This window comes from Pectinophora gossypiella, chromosome 13, assembly GCF_024362695.1.
Source record: "Pectinophora gossypiella chromosome 13, ilPecGoss1.1, whole genome shotgun sequence".
NCBI classification, from domain to species: Eukaryota; Metazoa; Arthropoda; class Insecta; order Lepidoptera; family Gelechiidae; genus Pectinophora; species Pectinophora gossypiella.
The window spans coordinates 13,280,120-13,300,779 of record NC_065416.1 but is presented as its reverse complement, the minus strand read 5'-3'; the positions used below and the strand labels follow the sequence as shown (position 1 = coordinate 13,300,779).

General features: G+C 38.7%; 1 protein-coding gene across 2 annotated transcripts in view; it reads right to left on the bottom strand.

Moving 5' to 3' along the window:
* Positions 1-20,660, bottom strand: part of LOC126372132 (irregular chiasm C-roughest protein) — a 123,498-nt gene that overhangs the window by 15,412 nt on the left and 87,426 nt on the right. For both annotated transcript variants that reach the window (XM_050017731.1, XM_050017732.1), the window contains exon 3: positions 4,692-4,844. In XM_050017731.1, coding sequence (XP_049873688.1) covers positions 4,692-4,844 — 153 coding nt within the window. The remainder of the gene's footprint in view (positions 1-4,691; positions 4,845-20,660) is intronic.

Sequence of the window (20,660 nt, the reverse complement as noted above, 5' to 3'; positions counted from 1 at the left end):
CAGGAGTGTGAAGAATAATTGTACCAAGTTTCATTAAAATCCGTCCAGTAGTTTTTGTTTCTATAAGGAACATACAGACAGACAGACAGACAGACAGACAGACAGACAGACAGACAGACAGACAGACAGACAAAAATTTTACTGATTGCATTTTTGGCATCAGTATCGACCACTTATCACCCCCTGATAGTTATTTTGAAAAAATATTTAATGTACAGAATTGACCTCTCTACAGATTTATTATAAGTATAGATTGTATACAGGTTGTTAATTATACCGTAAGGAAAACTTTGAAGCATTAGTCTGAGTTGACATCAAGAGGATTTTCCGTCCCAAACTGAAAATAACTATAAAAAGAACACAATAATTTTCATGAACTTTCTGACAGAGACAGGAAATTCCATTTGATATGAACTCAGCATTGTGATCTGAATAATCCGCCTTAGTATTCGGTACGGGGTGTCACTAACACTCTGTATAGGTAAATTTTTTACACAACAAAAAGTGAGCTCTCAGCACTCCCTAATGGTCAGGTTCAAACTACAAAAAGTGACAATGTCTAAAATTCTGTAGGTTTGGTAACAAATTAGTAGAGTCAATAGGTACATTAAGCATAGATTTATTGGATAGAGTGCCCAATCATGCATTAACTGTGGGTACATTGACTATATCAACAAACGAGCACTCAACCCCAATTATTCATATCCAGGAAGCAGACCCTAACACAAATTCGAATGTCAAACGAAGCTAATTCAAATTCAAAAATATCTCTGTTCAGTAGGTTGTTACCTACACTGTTATACTTTGAATCGGCATTTCTTACATAACGAACGTCTTATCCGCCTAAAACTATTGCAGCTTCTCACAACCTGTATAGCCGGGGAAAAGAAGCTGCAAGAAAATCTTCGGCACAGAGCCCTAGACGTTCTTTAAAAAAAACATAAAATATTGTTACACAATTGAGTAATTTAGCTGCCTAATATCAGTTCTCAGACAGTTAATCCCATGCATTCATATTATTATCTTCTAAATAATCACTAACCTTATAATAACCTTTCTCGCAAAGTTTCTGTTTAACTACTGTCTTAAAACAGTTGAAAGGCAAATTCTGAATGTCAAAATAAAATATTGAACAGTGGTGCTGATTTCAGTACTCACCATCAAATTTTATTTTAAGTTACACCTGTCATTCTCTTATCCGCTGAAAAGGAAAGGGACGGGTAATCGACAGGCATAAAATTTATGGTAACACTCGTAAAGAAGTTTAAAAACCCCTCCCATTAAACTTTTTACATAAAGTACGCTTCACATAAGCTATAAATATATTTTCTGATAAATTCAAATTATTATCTGGAATTTTATTGTAAAAAATTGCATATATAACCCTAAAAAGGTGGATTTAATTTACTTACTTAATGTCGAATTTTGAATGCAATCATCTTAATTCTTCAGACAATCAGGTGATGTACACGTCTTCTGCTGTCTTAATTATGGTCATTACCGTATTCACAAGAAAAACCATGTCGCATTAATTTATTTTAACAATTTAAAGTCTCACAATACGTCGAATACATCAAATGTGACAAGGTTTTAATAATAAATTTTCTTACACACGTCACCAAGCAAAATGTAACCAACGTTTCGCCGTTAATTTACACAGAAAGAGTAACCTTGATCGATTTTCATCTCCCCGTGTTCAGTTTCGCTGGAAATTCATTGGCAACGTCAAATTGAATTATATCTCATTTTTTGCTTGGTTTCCTGAAAAGACGTCTAATTGAATTTGTTTTCTGATACCTTAATGGAATACTCTTTACTTAAAAGTAATTGTATTACTTTGACAAGGAAAAAATTCAATGTTTTTTTTTTATTATTTTGAATTATTTTAATTCTGTGTGACTGAAAGCTAATGTTTATTTTACCTATGAAGTTGACGTTCTGCATTACTGGCCATTTCAAATCAAAATAATTTTTGTTTGGATAAGAATTCTAATTTCAAATTTATTTTATTTTAAAAACATAAAATTCTTTTTCAAAACGTCGTCATTTGTTTATTGCTTGGTGTTACATCATCGTATTTCAATCTTTTTCGTCATCAGGAATACGCTAAAAGTTCGAGTAATTATGGAATATGAGTACCGTCGTGGCAGCAACGCGGCACAAGCGGCACGCAACATCAACGACGTCGGAGCTAACACTACAAACCAACGCACCACCTGTTATTGGTTTGCTCGCTTCCGTTCTGGAAATTTCGACCTGAAAAATGAACCTCACCGTCGTCCGAGGACTTTGGTCGACAATGACGAATTAAAGGCTTTAATTAAAGGATTGTGGAAGCTGAAGATACACAATCTACGGCTGAATTAGCAGCAGCTTTGGATGTTGCGTCCAAACAATATTGGTCCATTTGCGTCAAATTGGAAAGGTGAAAAAGCTTGACAAATTGGTGCCCCACGAACTCAATGATCGCCAGCGCGAAGTACGCCTCAAGCCGTGCCTTGCAGTGCTCAACAGACACACAAATGAAGGAATTTTGAATCTCATTGTTATCTGCGATGAAAAATGGATTCTGTTTGATAACCGCAAGTGCTCAGCAAGTTGGTTGGATTCTGGTTCAGCACCTAAACATCGTTTAGGGCATCCTAAACGAAAACTTACTCCTAGAAAAGTGATTGTCACTGTTTGGCGGTCTAGCGCCGGTGTGATGATTCATCACAGCTTCTTACCAAACGGGGTGAACGTTACTGCAGATATGTACTGTGAAGAACTGAACACAGTGATGACAGAAAATGAAATGAAATCAATGATGAAATTTTGACAGTTTTCCATACTGTCCAGCTTAAATTCACGATGAACTGCTATAAAATGTGGAGCAATGTGTAGTGTATCCCATTATAAAAGATGAGTTACCAAATAAGCATGGCTGCTTAACTGGCATTGGAAAAAGGCAGTTTTGATTGATAATAAGTTTTTCTAAGTGTTTTTCTTTCCGATCTTTAGGGAATAAAATAACACTATGATTTTTCAGTAAAACGCTGCGCAAAGGGCTATAGTGTAAAAATATAACCAAAAAAATATGTTTCTTTACTCAAAAAAAGTATGGGAAACTTAAAAATACTCAACAGTAGCGACACTCAATGGGAGAAAGAGGCAGCTTTTATCCTCATTTTATGCGAGAACTGACCGCATAAAATGACATGTTTGACCGTACTATTGGACCGTAACATTCAACCCTCTTTCTGATTTGTCGTAGTCGGGTAAAAAAGCAAAATCGTTGATCCGTTGGGACCAATAACAAGTCGTATTGACATTCTGTGAGTAGTCTGCAGGATTTTGAAAAGCTTTAAAGCATTGGCGAGTGCGCGGGCTGGATTATCTACTAGTGTTATAGCATATTCACGAAGCCAAAGGCAACGGGAGGTCCACAGAGAATAGGGTAGTTTCCAACTAGTCAAATCAGTTTTTTTTTACTAAACGTCAAAACACGATATTACTATGGAATTGGTACGAAAAAGCAACGTGTGACGTCATAGAAAAACGTGACAAAATATAGCACTTATTAAGTATTACAGTCAGTGGCAGCCCTAGAGCGTTACGAGCCAACATTTTTTATTTTAAGCGGCTGAGGGGTGCCACTTTAAGGTCTCGCACCACCTAAATATTTTGCTAGGGCCGCCACTGAAAAATTTATAAATAGGTTAATTCGAAAAAACAACGTTTTTGTCACCTTTACACTTTACATCTGTCTTTTAGTAATGAGAATTTCATTATTTATCTGTGACCTAGGAAACTACCCAATTATGGTCAATCTAGTCAACGAGGCACCTTCTAGGCCACGTTCTCTAATAAAAATATAATGACGCAGTATAACTCTGCCTTTGTTTAACCTTCTAATTTCATGGATTTCAGACATATGCATCTTTTATCTTTGTTTTTGGGTATAAAATGATGACCCTTGTTATTACACCCAGGCACAACACATCTCCCTCCAATATTATTCTGATTATAATGCAGAGAAGCAATCTAGGTCTGTAATTATCGATCGGTAATTATCACGCTTCTATGCTGTTCTGGGAGCAAATAAAAAAACATAGAACACGTTCAGCTGCTTGTCTTCCCGGGCATGTCGTAAAAACCGACAGAGGGATTGTGTCCTCTAACATGATGGACTAATGTTATGGGCGATAGGCTGATCCCTTATCACCATAAGGTTCATCATATCCATCTTAGGACTTCGTATCAACAGTGGCTGCAAGTTGTCTTTGATTACTTATGGCTCTGCCCACCCCATTTGGGATTACGGGCGTGAGTTTATGTATGTGTATGTATGTATGTAATTATCACGCTGCTGAGGATCGTGGTCGTAAGTGATCTGCATCCATTGGGTTCGGTCCTGTGACAAATGTACAGCTCTCTCTATAGGGCCCTCTGCCACCAGCTTGACCTGGTCCACCCACTTAATCGGAGCCCTTCCTCTAGCACGTTTGCCCTCTTAGTAGTTAGACAGCGTCTCCTCTCACCCGACACCCAGAGCCGAGGTTCGCGCCCAACTGGGCACCCTCAGGCCTGTTGCCTTAAATTTTGTACCAAGTGAGAGCCCTTAGCGCTCCCCATCCAAGCTCCGCTCCAGCCAACAAGTTAATGGCAAGCTACGTCAAAAAAAATATTTTTGAATGAATGATGCTACATACCTGCACATCGTAGTTGCTGGCGGTGACCTGGCACTGCCACTGGCCGTCGTCCAGCTGCAGCGTGGCAGCTCTGACCCACAGCGAGCAGTCTGCTCGGCCCACTGGACTGTCCTCATTGGCCCACTCGTACTTGCCCCTGTAGATGCCCACCGGCTGGAAATAAAGAAAAATATACGTTAATATTTGGGAGTCACTGTGGTCCTGTGGGTCACCGGCTTTGCTTCTCAATCGAGGAGTACCGGTTCGAACCCCGGTATCGGACTTGCACCAATGAGTTATTAATTTATTTTAAGTGCAGTTTTCACTAACACAGTTGGTTCGACCATTATAGACGGCGATACGACTCACCACCTACGATCGACGACGTTGGTCTAACAGATTCATTTTTCCGGCCAAGTAGTTAATGAATAACAGAAATTGTGCGTCACTAGTTATACCGGGTGTTAGTGACATCGTAACGAAAACTTTGAGGGATGATTCAGACCTTTATACTGAGTAAAAAGCATAGAATTGAAAATAATTTTAAAAAATATGAATTTTCCACGGATACATTCAAAATTAACTCAGAATCATAGTCTGAATCATTCGTTACGATGTCACTAACACCCTGTATATAAATGGAAACGCATGCTTGAGTTTATAAATGTGGACTGTAATACTTTAAATAATTTAAATATACAAAGTTAGAGAAAACTGTTAAGTTAGAAAAAAACGAAAACACCCGTCACTATCATGTTATAGGGTAGAAGACATAGGGAAAAACACGATGTTGCCAATAAATAAATAAATAAATAATACCAAAAAAAACATAAATTTTAGTGTGTACTATACAGAAATTATCTTTCGAAATTGTTGTAATTTTTTGCTGTTGTTACGACAACTTTCGTTTTAGCTCACCCTGATAAAGCTCCTAGGCGTGATGTGTAGTTTTTTTTTATGTAAAACAAGGCTGGGCAGTGGCACGCCTTAACAAAAAGCTTTTTAGGCGAAATGATTGCAAAAAGCAAAGAAAGCCGGGACAAACAGTCCACACAATAGGACCATTTTCGTGACAGCTGTAGTTCGGCCTGTAATTATTTTCTATTCAATACATCGTTAGGGTAAATATTGATCAACGTAAAGTATGCAGAATGCCAGAAACAGGCACTTAAATTTTATTAAATATCGTTTTTAACGTCTCTTTAGACCAAAAATACACATTCAAAATATCTACGTCTTTTTTTGTAACGTGAATATTTTTGGTCTATACAGACGTCTAAATTCAAATATTATATATTTTTTTTAATTAGGATTAAGATCCCTAACGTTACTGAGATCTACTTCCTTTTGACGTGTATATTTTTGGTCTATACAGACGTCAAAATTCAAATATAATATATTTCGAATTAGGGTTAAAAACTCTAACGTCACCGAGCACTATGGTATATGTGGTTAAACATCTGATTGTTTCCGGTTGCTAACTGGATGAAATAAGTGGCTAAACTAAAAAAAATCTGTATTAAAGGACGATGCATCAAAACGTCCCCGTCCATCCAACAGATTACAGACATTTCTCATTCGAAGCGTCGTGGCAGTGAGTTGATATTTTTGTTCTATGGCGATTTTCTCGAAATACGGGGGGTTTAGCAATTCGGGTATTTAAGTACGATTTTGGGTACCGCTTGGCACAATATTGTTTCAACCAATTCCGATTTTCGACAAACCTTCTTTTTAAATTTTAGTTCTAAACCACATGAAGTTTGAAGTTAAAACTAATTGGTTATGTTTTTACAAATACTAATAAAACCGTATAAAATATCTATTGGAAAGGGGGACGGGTCTCTTAGATACCATATTCGAAATCATTTTTAAATCGCTTCAGTGATTCCTCAAGAAAGTTTCTTTTGACATGACTTATTGTAGACATGCAACAATTTGGAAATCTCAACAATGCAAATCTTTACCTTATTATAATGTGCACACCCATAAAATCTCCATAACAACTCGATTGATTTGAATACGACTATATCGCAAAACAATTATAGGTACTTAAGAGCTAGAACAAAGCAGACCTCCTTGATGAAACCACCGAAAACTTTAAACAAAGACAGAAGTAGAAAAAAAATCGCAGGTGGCTCGGCAACTCGGCAACCACCAAAGGGTTCGAGGTATTCTCAAATGAAGTAGAAAGAAAGAAATCAATAAAACGAACAAACTCAAAGACCGGAGGATTGAATGGCCCTGCCAATCACATTCGCTATCAATCGGTATATTGTAAAGGGCAGGAAACCTTAGTTTATGATATAATAGAAGAGTAAGAATCGAGCGTTTGAGTTATATAGGGGTCGGTCGTTTGACGTGGCGAATAGAAATATTGGAACGGTTATAAGTCTGGTTGGATTCGCTAGTGATAAGATAGGCGATTGGTTGATATCATATATCGTAATAAAATATATGCAGAAAGATAGTACTTCTCCTATTGTGTGGGTTGTGAGGTGGATTACCAACCCCATCAACCTTGGTGTCAGGGTTACTATTGAGCCGCCATAGCCTGACATGACTCATGTAACGACTACGTATTTACATCAGTAAGTAGTAACCGAGACCAATGGCTTAACGTGCCTTCCGAAGTACGGATCATCTTACTTTTGGATAATCAGGTGATCATCCTGTAATGTCCTAACCAAACTAGGGATCACAAAGTGATTTTTGTGATTTGTTCCCACCGGGATTCGAACCCGAGACCTCCGAATCGTGAGCACCCGATGTATTTCTATATCTCGTTAACAGCTACAGCTGTCATTCAGAAACCTATGCCAATATTTAGTACGCATTTGTGCTCCAGAATGCACGCAACATCCAATCTAAATATCGAGGTACACGGCAAAATAAAAAACACAATTTTTATACTTTGTACCTCCATTGGTGATCCCTGTGATATAATATAATACGGGTACATACATACATAAACTCGCGCCTATTTCCCACCGGGGTAAGCAGAGACTATGGAATTCCAATTGCTTCGTACCTAACACACTTCTATTCCTTCCTCCACATTCATCAATACATAATTTATCACTCATGATACGGGTGGCAACCCTAATTACAAGTATGAGTTGTTTGTATCCAAATATAACACTACCTTTTTGTATAGGCAGGTAAGAGTACCTGCCGACACAGAGGTGTATACAGAGGTATAACAGAACTATAATAAACTGTCACCTTCTAGAAAGCGTAACATAGTTAACCTACTGTACGTACATAGTAAGCAAATAGTTTAAACGCCGTTTAATCTGTATTTTAGTTACTTTTTTAACTCAACGGTATAGTTATGTGAAAGTTGGGCAGTGCAGGTGGTAGCCCAGTTGGATGGATTACTTGACTCCCTGTGTGAGATAGCAGGGTCGAATCCCAGCTCGGGCTGAAACCAACGGCTGACCAACGGCTCAGGCTGATTTTCGATTTTGTTTTCGAATTTTTTTTTAAGTTTAACTATACGTACATAGCAATATACAGGTGTCAGTGACATCGTAACGAAAACTTCGAGAGATGATTCAGACCATGATTGTGAGTTTATATAAAGTGGAATTTTCCATCGCAAAATTAATGATTTTATTTTCGTAGTTTTAAATTATTTTCAATTCTATTCTTTTTTGATGGAAAATACCACTTGCGATTAACTCATCCCTCTCAGTATTCGTTACGTTGTCACTAACAGGTATATGTGCATAACAGATTCTTTTTAAAATAAAATTCCTTATTAATCAAACAAAGTACAGAAAATAAATACTTACATTAAACTTATAAATTAAAATAAATAACAAAAATATGTAAAAATAAGTGAGTTTTTTCGGTAATGCCATAATCATTACACGTAGTTTTGTATTGTTGTTTATTCTATGTTTTAAGGCCAAGTATTTCAACGAGCCATGATTTTAGAGGGTGAGGTGTGAGGAGGCGCTAGCGGATTTTGGACTTCGCGCGCTTGGTGTCTAAGGCATTTGCCACACTGGACGGAAATTCCGTCGCCGAACTTCCGCGGCGAAACGCCAATACATGTTATTGCATACATGCATACATACATAAACAGCCTATATACGTCCCACTGCTGGGCACAGGCCTCCCCTCAATCAACCGGAAGGGGTATGGAGCATACTCCACCACGGAAGATCTATACGGAAGATCGGTCGTTCCGTCACATATGCAATAGGTAACATGTATTGGCGTTCCGCCGCGGAAGTTCGGCGACGGAATTTCCGTCCAGTGTGGCAAAGGCCTAAGATGGTTTTGAAAAACTCAAAAGCGCGGCCTTGGCGGAATACCTCGCCTTAAGCACTATATTGTACACCATTCAACCACGCCTCATCTCGTTTCACCTTAGCAGATCAACACCGTGACAACAACTTATGCGCCCCACTGTACCGACTCGGGCCAGTGCGTACAGACGAGCGTATAGACCTACGGTTTTAATGACGTAGGTTAGAATCGGTAACTACTGCCGTAGAATATATAGAGCAAGACAACTAACTAACTAAGATATGAATGACCAAGTAGAACGAAATCAACAAGTGTGTACTAAAAGTCCACCTTCTATTTTTATTTTTTGACGTGACTTATTGTAGATTTGCCGCAGATGGCGTTAACTACTTGGTCGGGCAAATAGGAAGCGCTGAAGGCTCTCACCCGGTACAACGCGTTTAAGACAACAGGCCAGGCCTAGCTGGGCGCGTACCTCGGCTTAGGGCGTCGTCTGGGAGGAAAAATATTTGAAAGAATTAATAGACCCTAGTGGGTCGATAGCGATAAGCGCTGTTTGAGGGAAATCGTCGACCACTCCGGCGGGGTCGGTATCGGGGTCCTGAAGTGTTTGGTGTCGCGAGCTGATTGGCCGCCTCTATAGCTAGAGTAATCGGGTCGTCGGGATCGTATATTACGTCCTTCGGGACTTAATCGCTCTGCACAAAAGAGATGCCAATACGAACTTCGTGTAACTTGTTCTCACTTACTCACACCGTAAAATGAGTCGAAATAACAAGAGCTCATTACTATGAATACCTATATAGAATACATATGAATACAATATGTGCGTAGCTGTAAGTGATTCATTAAGTAAATAAATTACCCTCTTTGTTTAGAGATAAGATTACCTGTACTGTCTGTTTTCTTTGTACGTTCCTTGAGTCTGTTTTATTGTGTACTAAAGTACAAATAAATAAATAATTATGTATGTATATGATATTTTGCAAATCAGAAAAATTATGTACATATATATACCGACTTGTCTATTCGCAAGAATATTAAGTCCCAAAGGAAAAAAATGAAAAGTATCAAATGTTCCCTTTTCGTAAAAAGATACCATTTATAAACCTGCCGTTGAAGGAAAATCTGTTCAAAAAAATAATTAACTTCTGCCTCTCGAGTACCATGGCAAATATTTACCAACCAGTGGAATCATTTGGTCGATTGTTTTGGCGGTATTTCGTGCGTTGATGGATGGCGATTTATAACAATAGCGGTTGAAACATCCGCTAGCATGCTCACGAGTTTATGAACCGTATAGACATCTGGTTTTAAAAAGGTTGGAATAACGCTTAACGTTATACAAGGAGGTCAAGCAACTTGCAAAAGATCGACAAAACTGGAAAGAGCCCCACCGACAAGAGCCTAGCTTTTAAATTTGGAATGGAATGGTTATCTGTCTATGAAGAAACATTCAAGCAGGGACGACACTTAATAGAGTAGTATTAATAAACTAATCTCAGCTGAAACTGCCCTCAAGATCATGTTCAAGTCCCCGTTTTTATAGTATAAGAACTGTCACATTGACATGATCTTGAGGGCAGTCTCAAACCTGAGATTACATTATTAATACCACCCTTAGGACCACGAATCGTCTCTCGGCCCCTTTTTACCTAAAGGTTTTAGATTTGTAATTGGCATGTAAGTAAGTAGATAATAGTGACTTAATTTACTTGACTGAATTCAGCTGCAAATCTGCCAAAAAACTAAATAAATAAAAAGTTAGAGTGAATAAGAAATGATAGCTCAACTAGGTTAGCGTGTCACAATTTAAAACGCATCGTCATTTACCAGCAATTGAGATTATAATCAAATGTGAACCTATTTTGAATGAAGGCGTTTAGTAACTTAAAAGGGAAATATTTATATTTTTACTTAAATTAAAAATAAATTCATAAAATAACATGTTTACTTTTTCTTTTGTTTAATTTATTTTTTGTTAATTCTGTAAGGTTTGGCCGCAAAATTCATGATTTTTTTTGGTCTGAATAATCCATCAAAAGTTTCGTTACGATGTCACAATACCCTGTATAGTTTGATCATCAAAGTTAAACGCGTTTTGTTTCGTATTGATGGATCAAAGTCGGCGCATTATGGGTTTACGGGTATTCACGTATCTGTGTTCCATTCACTTTGGAATTGCAATACGGAAGTTGATTCAGTTACAATGTCTGTATGTAGCAGTATCATATGAACAGCTTTTTATGGTTCTGTCTCTCTTTCCTATCTCCAGCTTTATACTGGGACATATACCGAGCCATGGTAGCCCAGTTGGTGGAACGTTTGCCTCTCACTTTGAGGTCGCAGATTCGAACCCAGCACAGGCCTAAACCAAAGATTGTCGAATAAATGATTATCACGTCCTCAGCGGTGACGGAAAACATCGTGAGGAGAAATGCATTTTAGTATGTGACCTAACTTGTATTGGGCTGGCTTTCCCTTCGCGGGATGGAAGGTCAGACAGGCAATCGCTTTTGTTAAAAACCGGACCTGTCAAATCTTCAGGTTAGGTAAGCGGACCCTGTGAGAAACGGGAGATCATGACGAGGTTTTCACTATAACCTCTTAGACTGAGATTTCCAGACACAATAGTTAAACAATGTTTGGATTTTAAAAGAACATTCGGTCTTATAACTTTAAGGCGACGATATGGGAAGTTATGTTACGAATAAAACACGTGCCGCGTAATTTGCGTTTACCTTTTTTCCGAGATACATGGGTACATATGTTTCGTGTAAACTTTGTTTGTAGTTGGCGTTACGTTAGGGTTTTCAATATTTCCTCCAAAGGCAATCACAGTTTCAATTTCTGGCTAGGGATAAAAGTTTCCGTTCAACTTCAATCTATGGCCCTTTTTTCATTACAGACACAAGGAAATTTCCTGTGGGAAACCAACTGGGCACAGTAAAACACTGTTGTTTCGTGTTCTGGACGGAAACAAATTAAAACGTATACGTTTTGAACTTTTCGGCACGGGATACCGAAACCTGAATACTTACCAAACAAGGAAGAGTTGAACAGCCTCCGTGGTCTGGTGGTTAGAGCGTTAAGCTCACGATTTGGAGGTCCGGGTTCAATTCCCGATGGGGACATTGTCGAAATCACTCTGTGTGACGGTCCTTTGTTTGGTAAGGACATTGCAGGCTTGAATCACCTGACATGTCAGAAATAACTTTGTGGGCCCTGGTTTGGTCAGAACGTTACAGGCTGATCACCCGATTGTCCGAAAGTAAGATGATCCGTGCTTCGGAAGGCATGTTAAGCCATTGGCCCGGTTACTACTTACTGATTTAAGTATGTGGTCGTTACATGACCGATTTCAGGGGCCTTTGGCGGCTCAACCATAACCATGACACCAGGGTTGCTGAGGTTGGTAATCCACCTTACAACCCTAACGATATAAAAAGCTCAGTAACTAACTTTCATCCATAATAAATCAAACAGTTACATAAAATATGAGTATAGAACTCTGCTAATGTCCAATGTCGAAATAATTCACATAAACATTCATAGGTTCACTACACATTCAAACATTAATAATATTAAATTACCTACTCTGTCTGATACATTAATCTGAACAACTTTCATTGGCAGGATTATAATCTTTTAGCTTTATAAAATATCAAAAGTTAATATATATTAAGTATAAAGCTATTCATTTATGGAGTAATAAATAGGTTTTCATCAATATTCTTAGGATATGGAAGTAAATTTCTTTTAAAAAAAGTATTATTCGTACTTGAACGATGTGTCCTATAATTTGGGCGATGTGTACTATTCGAACGATGTACACTGGTCGGATTATGGTTTAAAAAAAAGATATTTTTGAATTAGAATTTTCTTTCTTATTTCAATTTTAGAAAAAAAAAATACCTTGATGTTTTCTAAATCGTAATTCATAACTTTTTCTTACCTATGCATATATAAACTGACAACCGTAATCCCTAAGGGCTTGGGCAGAGCCGCATGTAATCAAAGACAAACAGAGAATTTAAATATAAAAAAACTGACTCTCACGGGACTTGAACCCACTGCTCTTGTAAAGCCGGGACGACCGCGTTATGATGATGATGAACGTTAACGATGGCAAAGAATCAAAGTTCTGGTATTTTTCTTTTTTAAAAACCAAGATTTTAAATAAGTTGGAACAATGGCCCCAATTCCTGCAGACATCTCCTAATTTTACTTTAAGTTATACTCGTCATTATCGACAGGGTGCCTCATAGGCTCCGGAGGAGCGCGGAAACTGTGCATGTCATGGCCCCGGGAGTGTACAACAAACTGCCTGACCATATCATACAAGCAAAGAATTGTACTAAGCATATTTAAAATTAAACTTAAAAAATGGCTTATTGAGCAGGCATTCTATAGTTTTGACGACCTGTAATTGATAATATATTTTAATGTAATTGAATTCCATAGTAATATTTAATTTCATTGAATTTTGTAATATCTGTGACGTGTAATTATTTTTATCAATAAATGACTATGACTATGACTATCTTATCCGTCGAAAAGGAATAGGACGGATGATTCACAGTTCTTAATGTTAGGAAGAATGAGTAAATGAATGAATAACCCGGGCGAATCAAAAAGGTATCTCGCTGGTATGCAAACCGTTTGACGTGTGCTGTCAACTTAATTCTATCTATAGGGTTGTTTTAGATTTGTGCTTAAAATTGACGTGTGTTCCATTAATTTTATGCTTGTCAAATACCCGTCCCTTTCCTTTTCGGCGGATAATAAAATGACAGATATAACTTAAAATAAAATTAGATGGTATTTACAGGAATTCGCACCATTCTTAGCTTTACTAATTTTTAAATGTTTATATGTTATGTTTTTTTTATTAAGCACTTACTTCTTTTTTTACTTATCAGCCTAAACCATGCCCACTCTCCTTAGTCATATTGTCCCACGCATGGAGCGATAAATGAACAAGTATAACATTATACAACTTCATTATAAGTACGCGCATGTGAGATATGAAGATGTACCGAAATAAACACACGTATTATGTTTCGAAAGCCATTCGGGCGTGATGAAAGTGATAATTTGCGTGTCAAGGCATAATGCGCACGATTATGTTACGAACGCGTTATTACAGGCGGGATCAACTTTTGTGAGACATGGTCGCGATTTATACATCGGGCCGTTGCGTCATTTTGTATTTTTTTAAACACTAATTATCATCTCCCTAGCGTCATCCCGTTTCTCACAGGGTCCGCTTACCTAACCTGAAGATTTGACAGGTCCGGTTTTTCACAGAAGCGACTGCCTGTCTGACCTCCCAACCCACAAAGGAAAAACCAGCCCAATACGGGTTAGGTCACATATTCCTCACGATGTTTTCCTTCACCGTTGAGCACGTGATAATAATTTGTGATCCAAACATGAATTGGAAAACAAATTCGACAATCATTGGTTGGATGGATTCGAACCTGCGACCTCAAAGTGGGAGGCAAGCGTTCTACCAACTGGGCTAGCCAGTAGCTAGCTAAAAGTAATCATCATCATCATCATCAGCCCATTAACGTCCCCACTGCTGGGGCACGGGCCTTCCCTATGGATGGATAGGGAGATCGGGCCTTAAACCATCACGCGGGCCCAGTGCGGATTGATGGTTATTAACGACTGCTAATGCAGCCGGGACCAAAGGCTTAACGTGCCTTCCGAAGCACGGAGGAGCTCGAGATGAAAACTTTTTTTTGTGGTCACCCATCCTATGACCGGCCTTTGCGAAAGTTGCTTAACTTCAACAATCGCAGACCGAGCGCGTTTACCGCTGCGCCACCGAGCTCCTCATCTAAAAGTAATATACAACTGCAATACAAAAAAAAAAATATTTCTTTAACAGAGATGGTACATAATAATATTTGCAGTTGTGACCTCCTAGTAAGTGTGAAACACCTGTGTCAGAAGGTCACGCTCCTCCATATCCATTAGTACTTGTTGGTACCAAAAGTCTGAAGTATACCTACATCGTATTATAAGTAAACAATAAAGAAAATACACGATATGCAACAATAATATTACGTTTTACTTATAAAATTGTATTGTACTTTACTTACATTATATTCTGCCGGTCGTTTATTGACGTTTTATTTGACATCCGCTTGACAATCACAAATAATTTGTGTATGATACTTGCCTGGCCGGGACCGGAATGGGTGGTGCAAAATGGAGGAGACCTATACCCAGCAGTGGAATCTTCTATCGTAGGTAGTCAGGTAGATTACCAACCTCATCAACCCTGGTGTCAGGGTTATAATTGAGCCGCCAAAGGCCCCTGACATGGCTTATCTAACGATTATTCACTTACATCAATAAATAGTAACCGGGACCAACGGCTTAACGTGCCTTCCGAAGCACGGATCGTCTTACTTTCGGACAATCAGGTGATCAACCTTTAATGTTCTAACCAAACTAGGGATCACAAAGTGATTTTGGTGATATCTCCCCAACGGGATTCGAACCCGGGGCCTCCGGATCGTGAGTCCAACGCTCAACCACTGGACCGCAGAGGCCGTTATTGTAGGAATGATAACTGCATTTTTAGGAAGTTGGTTAGGAAACTGAATAGCTTTGAAACCCGCTCACACCTTTGAGAAATATTAAGACGAACTGTATGAGTCAAGGCAGCTCTTTTGTTACTGCTAGAGTGAAAAATGAAAACAAACGCAGCTCCGTATAACGAGGGCTTTAAACATTGCTTTACCTAAATAAAACTCTCGTCGGATTCTTTTGAGGAAACTCTACGCGAAGGAATTGAGGCGAGCCAAAGACGTTACGGAATAAAATATACTTACATACCTCGCGGGCTAAAACGTTTGAAAACTATTTAGGTGAATTTTATTGAGAATATATTTCAGAGCTTTCGCGTAATATATACTTGAACTTGTGCTCGTAATCCCGGCGGCTCAATCACACCCTGACACACGATAGAAGAAGAACAGACGAATTAAGTTAAACGGTTACGGACGGTTTAGTTATTCGTCTGTTGATAAGCAGCTGAACGAATTCGGTCTTTTCATTACTTCTAGGAATGTTTAAGAACGACGCGACGCTCTTGTCGGTGTAGCATTCTCCATGCTACTTTTTTTTTTTTTTTTAATTAAGATGGGTTTGCTCTTGTCTTCGTTCTTCTTCTTCTCTTCTTCTTTCTTTTTAGGGAAAAATAGAGCAAAGGTTTACCTCTTGCCTTCTGCCCAAAACATACTACACTTATTACAAAATTTAATAGCCGTAAAACCTTGAATACACCTTGAATTCACACCTGAGGTTGACTTGAACAAAATTGATTATATCATAACTATTCAAAACTAATATAGTATGACTAATGGTGTAGATAGCGACGTGGGAGAACCAGTACAATGTATCATTATATTACGACCTTACATTGCAAAGTGCGAGCTTACGAACATTGACTAAGTTCGGCCAAATTAGTGGGTATAAACATTACGTTAATGTTCACAATAATTATGTGCCGGGTTTTATTTTGCGTATCAAGAATGTTAATTTCATAATATGCTCTGTTGGAGTAGTTACAGGTACTTCCATCGCAAGATGAACTAAGTACAATCATGAACAATATAATGTACCCAATTTAGGACTCTGTCGCACTAACATATTTGACATTTAGTGAGACTTACAGTTCAATTTGTCAAAAAAGTTAATGTGACATGGTACCAAAGCGTATACATATTAATGTTCGTGATCGTACCCACACCTTACGGGCTTTCTTTTAGACCAAGTTTATAGCTGAGCCGTATCACACACCACCAACCTTTTTCTTGCCAACCCTGATCGCGTGTGAACCAAAATAATATCGCGAAGAAAATCATAAATAAACATAATCCTTATAGGGATTTTAAGTAGCTTTAACAAATCTAGTTCTAGTTTAACAAATCTACAAACATAGAATAAAGAAAATACAAAAACTCTCACATTAAAAATACATTAGTATTATAATTAAATTGGTAATACAACAGGCGGCCTTATTTCTAAGGCAGCAATCTCTACTACGTATAGAACGGTAACTCTCCGCCCCGTGCCACTTTGTATCGGGTGCCCTCCTCACCCCCTCTGGGTCTTTTCGTTTAGTCTTACGACTATAAGCCGCTAAGCTACACTTATTAAAAATATTATGCTCCAATCCATTTTTACATTTTTTTTTACCACGCGCTTCCCCGTGTTGCTAGTTCGGCGTCTAATCGCACACTGAGGTAAAGTACTGTCAACATCGCTATATTAATTTTTTCAGCGCTGATGTTCTACGGTAGTAGTAAATCTATGCAAGACACCCTAAAGCAAGCCACTTAAAGGCAGGTGTTCTACCCAAACATCCTATAGAAAATCCCAACATTCCGCCCGGCTTAGTGTGGTATGCCCACTATGAACAACAATGGGGATTCGTCCATTGTGTTCCATCGCCAATACTTACCGTGAATTCCGTACTCTGAACACAATCCATTGAAGCACCGTTTATGGCTTTAGTACGACTGTATGCTTTATAACGGCGTGGGTGTAAATTCTTGTCAGTATTGGTTCGACGGGATTGCGTCAACTTCGTAGTCAAAGATCAATGAAAAGATGTAAGAAAATCAAAGAGATATTGCTTGGAATAACTTATTTTTTCTCAATTCAATCATTAACAAAACGCTCCGGTCCGCGGAGGTCCTTGTTGCTCTATGACAAAACGTGACGTTTTCATGGTACAAATCTGAATGACATTAGCCGACAGTGTTGCCATTCATAAAATCCATCCCGACTTAAGAATATAATAAATAAATAAAAAATGCGAACACGAACAGGGTGATTAAAATAGCCACATCAAAACAATTCATCCAAACAATCAATATATTAGACATATATTACAATATATACCTACTATGTTATTTGACATTTGATAATATAGCGCACTTATTTTTATACGCTCGAATGTCAAATTGCAATAATGCTTTTTAGATGAATTTAAACGTTTAAGACAACAGGCCTGAGGGTGCCCAGTTGGGCGCGAACCTTGGCTCAGGGCGTCGTCTGAGAGGAGAAAAAAATTGAAAGAATTAATCGACCCTAGGGGGTCGATAGCGATGAGCGCAGATTGAGGGAAGTCGTCGACCACGCCGGCGATGTCGGTATCGGGGTCCTTCTCTTACACTACTGCCGTCCGTTCTTTACTTACAATAAGCGCCAGTAAGAGATAGAGCTAGTTTTAATCCTGTCAAATTAAGTTAAAAAGTTGATAGTTGCACAAATAGGGTAGTTTCCAACTAGTCAAATCAGATACTTTCTACTAAAGGTCAAACACGGAACCACTATGGAATTTGCAATCCCTGACGTCATAGAAAAACGTGACAATATGTCGCACTTACCTATTCTTACATTTTTTTGTATTATTTTATTTATTTATTCATAAATATATTATTTATTATTTATATTATTTATTTATTCTTAAATAGAAAAAGAAAACGTTTTCTGTCACCTTTAGATCTGTCTTTATTTACCTAGTAATCGTTTAATTATTTACCTCGTGACTATATCCCAATTGGAGTAGTCAGAGATACGTCCATTGCAAGATGATCTACCCCATCCACCGATCTGTCTATTAGACTAACGTGATAGGTGCGTTGAGGAGCTCGGTGGCGCAGCGGTAAATGCGCTCGGTCTGCGATTGTTGAAGTTAAGCAACTTTCGCTAAGGCCGGTCATAGGATGGGTGACCACAAAAAAGTTTTCATCTCGAGCTCCTCTGTGCTTCGGAAGGCACGTTAAGCCATTGGTCCCGGCTGCATTAGCAGTCGTTAATAACCATCAATCCGACTGGGCCAGCGTGATGGTTTAAGGCCCGATCTCCCTATCCATCCATAGGGAAGGCCCGTGCCCCAGCAGTGGGGACGTTAATGGGCTGATGATGGTGGTGGTGATGGTGATAGGTGGTGAACATTTCAAATTAAAAATAAAGTTTGCAACTGAACTAATTAAGTCCCATAGCATAAACATGGATTCAATTTACACAAGCTATCAAAATAGTAATAATAACATTGCAGCTTAATATTTATTTACACATGAGCATACAGATTTTAAATTCATGAGTTCCCCAATAACTCACTCGTCGATATGCGATGGCAAAGCAAAGCTCACTGGTGTGTTAAGGTAGGTTCACATATCGTGTTTTGGAATGTCACACATCAAATATACTTTATTGCACACCAACAAAACGTACGAACATTTAGCAACAGTACAAATTGGCGGCCTTATTGCTCTGAAGCAATTTCTTCCAGGCAACCACAACCAGGAAGCAGCCATAAAAAACTTGGATGCGAGACGGTGCAACAACAACGGTTAATATAATAACTACCTACAGATAATATTTATACAAATACACTTTACATAATAATACATACTCAATACGGGGGGGTTAAAATGGGCTTTTTTTTACGTGACTTATTGTAGATTTGCCGCAGATGGCATTAACTACTTGGCCGGACAAACGGGGAGCGCTGAGGGCTCTCACCCGGCACAAAATTTAAGACAACAGGCCTGAGGGTGCCCGGTTGGGCGCGAACCTCGGCTCGGGGCGTCGTCTGAGAGGAAGAATATTTGAAAGAATTAATCGACCCTAGTGGGTCGATAGCGATAAGCGCTGAATGAGGGAAATCGTCGACCACGCCGGCGGGGTCGGTATCGGGGACTTGAAGTGTTTGGTGTCGCGAGCTGATTGGCTGCCTCTATGGCTAGAGTAATCGGGTCATCGGGATCGTATATTACGTCCTTCGGTTAAAATGGCCACATCGAAGCAATTCATCTAAGAAAGCAATATTGCAATTTGCACATAAAAGTAAGTGTCAAATAGCATTATTGCTTTCTTAGATGAATTGCTTCTATGTAGCCATTTTAACCCCCCATCTCGAGAGTACTCTAAACCGGCGAGCATGCATGAAGTCTTTGATGAGAGTGGAAAAAGCGAAATTGGTGTATCAGGGTAGTACTTATGTGAAATTCCGTGGTATCTGTCTACCCCAACGGGAAATAGGCGTGATCGTATATAATATGTATGTATGTGTATGTATTGATAATGTTATATCAAGAGTAAACTCAGAATATGTTAAAATCAATGCAATATTTTGGAGATAAAACCTATCCGGAACATGTCTGAGCAATCACATTATAAATGAATTCAACGTAATTATCGAGTAAATACACGGCTTAATGTGCCTTCTGACGTCATCAATTTTTCCACCATGTTTTCCTTCACTGCTGAGCACGTGATAATCATTAATGATCCAAACATGACTTCGGAAATCACTAGTTTAGATCCGTGCAGGGATTCGAACCTGCGACGTCACAGTTGAGAGTCAAGCGTTCTTCAATCTGGGCTATCACGGCTACAAGTCGACATTAATCGACTTAAATATACCTTTTTCCTTACTTGAAACAAAACCACAGCTACAGCTACAAAACATTACAGCTACAGTAAGTCACTATTTACTTGAGGAGCTATATATATTATATCTAATTGAGGAGCTCGGTGGTGCAGCAGTAAACGCGCTCGGTCTGCGATTGTTGAAGTTAAGCAACTTTCGCAAATGCCGTTCATAGGATGGGTGACCACAAAAAAAAAGTTTTCATCTCGAGCTCTTCCGTGCTTTGGAAGGCACGTTAAACCGTTGGTCCCGGCTGCATTAGCAGT